The sequence below is a fragment of the Pteropus vampyrus genome, unplaced genomic scaffold (assembly GCF_000151845.1).
Source record: "Pteropus vampyrus isolate Shadow unplaced genomic scaffold, Pvam_2.0 Scaffold83, whole genome shotgun sequence".
NCBI classification, from domain to species: Eukaryota; Metazoa; Chordata; class Mammalia; order Chiroptera; family Pteropodidae; genus Pteropus; species Pteropus vampyrus.
In genome coordinates this window covers 3,959,854-3,965,853 of record NW_011888864.1, presented here as the reverse complement: position 1 = coordinate 3,965,853, position 6,000 = coordinate 3,959,854, and the positions used below count along the sequence as shown (strand labels likewise).

The window sequence follows — 6,000 nt, the reverse complement described above, 5'->3', positions numbered from 1 at the left end:
CATTTAAGAAATATGGTGCCACTCCCTTTAGGCTCCATGGTTTTTGATGAGAAATATACTGTCATTCTGATTGCTGTTCCCGTATAGGTAATATGGCATTTCTCTCTGAATGCTTTTGGTACTTTTTATCTTTTAGTTTCAAAAATTTTTTGATGATGTGTCTTGGCATGAATTCCTTGGGTTTATCCTGTTTGTAAATTCCTCAGATTCTTGATCTACTTTCAAATTCTTTCCCTTGTCATTTTTATTCTGCTATTGAGCCATTCAATGAACTTTCTAATTTTAATTTTTCAGTTAAAAAAATTCAGTTGTTTCTTCTTTACATCTATTTCTTTTCTGAGACTCTATTTTTTCATTTGTTTCAAGAGTGTTTATAATTGCTTACTGAAACATTTTTATAATGACTGCTTTAATATTTTTGACAGAATCTTTTCTTTTCTCACTGAGGTGAGGTATTACTGGCTCTTGGTGTAATGAGTAATACTTGATTATATTTTGGACTTTTGGAGGTATTATGAGAATCTAATTCCTTAAATCTTCTAATTTGGCAGATAGTTACCATGTTCAGGTTTAGAACATACATCCTGGTCTACTTTTGATTGATCGATTGATATTTTTGTTGAAATGACAACTAAATTTTCAGAGCATTTGCAGTGCTATTCTGGTCTGCCCCACTTGTGTGCTACTTAGAGGCCAGTCTGAGTCCTAGTCAGCATTTCACACTGAGTTCACTTATAACACCTTTTGCTGTTTGATTCTGGTCCATTGAATGCATAGATCACTTGGGAGCTTCCCCAGTACTTCATATACATTGTTCCCTTCTCTAAGTAATCTTTTCTACTCTTTCTATCTGGGAAAAGCACTGCTTCATTACCATAAGGTGGCAATGAAAGTCTGAGCACCACCCACAGTCTGTGAACACTTCACCCACAGGCTGGTAGGAAGGGGCATGTGTGTCACCTCATTATTAGGGGACGGGGATGGAAGTTAGGTCTCTGTCCACACCGTGCTGGCCATAGTACCCAGAGAGAATGGAAAGGGCGTGGTTTATTTGTGGAGTTTGTCTGGAGCTTGACAGGCACCGTCAAAAGGATTCTGTCCTGATCTTTGCTTCCCCTTTCCTGGTCCTTTGTTTACATAGAGCAGTCTTTTCATGGGACTTTTATTTCGTCTGCTTATTTTGTTAGTGTTTCTGGGTTCTCGCATTTTCCAGTCCCCAGGTTAGGGTGTATAGGTGGAAAAATAAAATAGAGAACTCACCTTCATATCCTTTTTTGAGTCTTGAAGTCTCTAGCTAACTTGCCTTATGTTTCCTTTCAGGGTCTTCTGTTATTTGTTTTAGATATTTTGTCTAGGATTTTAAGCTATAGTTTTTAGCTATATAGGAAGGAATAGGGTGGATGTGTTTATTCCATTTTGTCTGGAAACAGAAGTCACAAACCCTGGGTCTTTGTTCTGAATAACTAGAAGAATAGAATTGCCATCAACTGAGGTGGAGAAAGCTATGGGTAGAAGAGGTTTGTAAATGAAGAACAGTGCTTCACTTTTGGTTTTGTTGAGTTTGAGATATCTACCATTTGACATGCGAAGATAATGAGAGGGTAATTAGACATCCAAGTTCAGAATTTAGAAAAGATATTTGCGTTGGTGATATAAATTTGGTGTAATAAGATATATACATGTTTTTTAAAGCCATGGACTGAATGAGATCACCAAGAAGGAGGAAACCAAGTACATTAAGAGGGCAGGGAAAGGAGAAAGAACCAGCAAGTGCAACTGAGAAGTAGGAGCTAGTGAGGCAAGAGGAAAGTCTGTGGTATCATGGAAACCAATCGATGAAGAGTATTTCAAGAAAAAGGGAGAAATCACCTCTGTCAAATACTGCTAATCAAAGATGAGTTTTGTGAATTAAATTCAGCATTGAATTTCACAATGTAGAGGTTATTGCTGACTTTGGTAAGAAGAGGTTAAGTGAATGGTAGGTGAGAGAAAGTATTATTGGTATGGATTTACGAGGCAATGGAATAGAGGAATGAGATCAATCATGAATAAAGAGTCCTTTTGAGGACTTGTGTTACAAAGAGCAGCAAATTAATGAAGAAGTAGTTGGCACAGGAAGATGGGTTAAGAGATGGTTGGGGGTAATGGTTTGACTTGTGTTTTTTAGAAGGAAACAATATCATGCATGTTGTTTTGGACAGAACAAATGATATAGTAGAAAGAGAGGAGAAATGTCAAAGTGATTCCTTGAGTAGACGAGAAAGAATGTGATCAATTACACAAATGGAGGTGCTGGTTTGAGATAGCAGCAGGAATTGTATATCTATGTTAATAGCTGAGGAAGTGATATATTGGTGCAGATATGAAGAGAGTCTGTGAAAAGTCTCTTCACTTCTCAGTGAAATATGAAGCTTGGTCATCTGCTTGTAAGAATGGAGCAGGAAGTATTTGAGGTTTGAAGACAGAAGCGAAGGTATGAAGTAATCAGCTAGGAGAGTTGGGAGTGAATTGAATATGGAAAGGTACCAAGACCCACCAGAGTTTTGCTCTCACAAAGTAAAATGATTTGAATTAGAGTGACTATGTATATGTAGGATAATCTGGTGGGAGAAAAAAATGAATCCAGTTTTAGTCTGTCACCACTCAGTTGTTCCTTTGCCCTACTCATACCACCCCTCGTTGCCCTATTGCTCTTGAAGACATGCTCTTGAACAAACTACAAAAGAAAAAGTAAAACAAACAAACAAAAGCATTGCAACAAACTTAAGGGAGCAGTTCCAAACATGTGCCCTGTGGCCGCATGGAATATTTTTAAATTGTGAGGGAAACACAGCGACATCTTTTGGACACTTTATGAACTACTAGCTCAAGGTCACAGTTTCATTATTACACAGCGCTACGTTCCTTTCCATTACATAATTTCATTGTGAATATGAGTTTGTTAGCTGTTGCTGAAATAAAAGTGAGTACTACACAAAAATCAGTAAAATGTCCAACCTTTTGAAAAGTTGTGTAGTGCCCTATTAATAGGGACATACATCCCACTAGTAAGTAATTGTGGTTATTTAAGAATTAAATTAAAAAATAGTATTTTTTCAATTTATATATTTTTTCAAACATCTTCTAAGTTATTTGATATTAAATTGTTTGGACCTAAGCTACTAATATTCAGAATTGTTAGCTATTTATTTTGGCCTAGGGGTGCAGTGAACAAATTAGAGAACACTGAGAAAGTTTGGAAACCTCTGACTTAAGGATAAATTCCTGTTGCTTTTCCATTTCTTCCAAGTAATGGAAGGCCCTTGAGGGGTGTAGTTGTGTGCAGTAGAACTAGAAAATTCTCACACCTAAGTCAAAATCTTGCAGGGGATAGCTTATGACAGTCTTTCCATCCTGCCCTCCCAAGTTTTCTCATTACCTTCACACTTGAGCCTAATTTCCCTCCCCAGTTTTAATGCATATGGTTACACCACCAGCATGTGTTGTAACTCAGATATTTAAAGCCAAGAGGAAACACATGCCTCTCAGTTTCATCAGAGTCTTGTGTCTTTGAAAGAAACGAGACCGTGTGGGTCACCGGGAGACTTGACTTAGATTTTCATCATTTTGCCAATATCCACTCCAAATCAGTAATTCGTGATACATGGCTTAGGATAAATAACTGTGGCCTCAGAACTGCTTTTGTTTTATCCAGCAAAGATACCAGTAGCATATGCATGTGTATTGGGGAACTGAGATACCATCAGGCAGTGTTTATGTATATGTGCATGTGTCCGAGTGTGAGCTTCCCAAGTCAAGATCTGTACTTTGTTAATTTTTGTTAGGTCTGGTACCCAGGACCAGGCCTTACATATGGTAGACAGAGAGTAAATGGAAATTAATAAATTAATGTTATCTGATTTGCATGAACAGATGTGCCGTAAAAGCTAAAGAAGCTTGAGCAGCAGGGCCCCAAAGATTTGTAAAAGTAAGATATTTTAACTGCAATTAAATATTTTATCTCATTCCACTTTGACCTATCCTCTATCACATCTGACTTCATGTATGATGAGATTAGAAAGGCTGAAAACATTTTTGGGATTGGGCTGTGGGGAAGTTGAGTTAGGATACATTTAGTTCGGATTTAGTGGGCACATAATGACTGACTTTCACTTTTGTCTGTAGTTATGCTAGCCATCTTGGTGTAGAAATAGGCTCCAGGAATCCTTCACATCCCAGGTTGGGACATGAGGGTGCAGGGCAGGGGCTCATTCACATTAAAGCTTCCTGCAGCGCCCAGAGCAGGAGGAATGTACGTTAGAGGAGAAAAAAGACTTGGGAGGTACACTATAGGAAAGCGGACTTTGGAAGTCTTCCATTCATCAGGTGTGTAAAATTATAAGCTGATAAGTCATTCTTTACAATACCTAGTCAAAATGGATGTTCTCTTCCAACAGAAGGAACACTCAAAAAAGCAGAGCACACCCAATACATTTACTATACTTTCTTTTTCGATGCGGATTGCATGACATAGAGTTTACCACAGATTGTTTCTTGGGTACAAACCTATACCAACACCATAAACAGCAAGGGCATCTGTGTGTGAACTAACACATTTTACACATCTCAACTTGTCAGCTTGCATCTTACCGTATTTAATGTATCCTGTTCTGATGAAGTCTGGTTGCAGATGAAATAGTATATAAAATGCCACTGAATCAGGAAGTGCCTGAATTTTCTAAATTGTCAATAATAAACATTTGATCAACCACTAGACGACTGGTTTACTTTTGATCTCTATATAAAAAAATATATTACAAAATTGTTTTATGAAGAAATGATCAAAGAGTATGCAGCCAAAAAATGTAGGAAAAATGTATATTAAGCAGTTAATAAAAACACTTTTTCTGGACTCATGATGGTTTAGGTTTGATCGGCTTTATAAAATTTGAAATTTGTATTGATTTCTTTTCTCACTCTAAATGATTAAGTCCTTTCATATCTAATTTGGCATTCAAATTCTTGTAATGGTTTTCCATTGACAAATAGACATTTAATGTCTCAGTGCTAATTCTTTACAAAAACTAGTCACTCAATCCCTCCCTATCATTTATGCTAAGACGTTTTGCTATTTCAGCTCTAACAGCTCTAACTATATAACAGCTCTATAGCTATTAACAACTCAAATTTGTATTTTCAGAAGTGACAGGCAATCACTGAAACAATGCATTTTATTTTAAATGATGCATACTGTGTGATCTATTTGAAGGCCTTTAAAGGAACAATTAGGAATCTAAAGTTAAATAATTTCAATCTGTCAATGGGGACACTATCAGCAAAACATAAGTTGTGGGAAACTCTACAGAATAAAGAACTCGGTTTCTTCAATTTGAAAAATTGCATGGAAAAAAGTGGTAGAATTGGAAACCTATGGATTAAAAGAGACTTAAAAGAGCTAGCACAATGTGTGGCTTTCTCTATGTCCCAATCAAACTGTTAGAAAATGACGTTTATGAGATACTTGGAAATCATCTCACTGAATATTTGATATCAAGATATTACTGTTTAAGATGTGAGATGGTTATGTTAAAATAGTTCTTAACTTACAGAAATATATATTTATAGAGAAAATTATGTGTGATTTGCTTTAAAATAATAGTGGAGAAGTGAATAAAGTTTGAGGTTGGGTGAGAGGTACAAAGAGTTCCATCACACTATTCTCCCTTTTTTTTGTGTATGTTCAAAATTCTCTATAATAAAAAGTATGAAAATATTAGATCTGTTTATACAACCCAAAGGACATAACTCATATAAGTTACCATGACCATCATATTGATGACAGAATCTATTACATGGTTGTAGTGCATGTCTTGAGAAGTTAAAGCCTTATTGTTAACATCAAGAAGTAAAAATGATTTCACTGTTTCTATTACTAAAATTAAAACTTTTGTGTAAATTGTATAGTATTAGATATTTTACTTAGTAAAAAAATGGAATGTTTTATAATTTTTTATTTTATTA

General features: G+C 35.9%; 1 protein-coding gene across 1 annotated transcript in view; it reads right to left on the bottom strand.

Moving 5' to 3' along the window:
• Positions 1-2,684: 2,684 nt before the first annotated feature.
• CCDC168 (coiled-coil domain containing 168) overlaps positions 2,685-6,000 on the bottom strand; it is a 31,365-nt gene continuing 28,049 nt past the window's right edge. The window contains exon 10 of the mRNA XM_011363227.1: positions 2,685-2,716. Coding sequence (XP_011361529.1) covers positions 2,685-2,716 — 32 coding nt within the window. The remainder of the gene's footprint in view (positions 2,717-6,000) is intronic.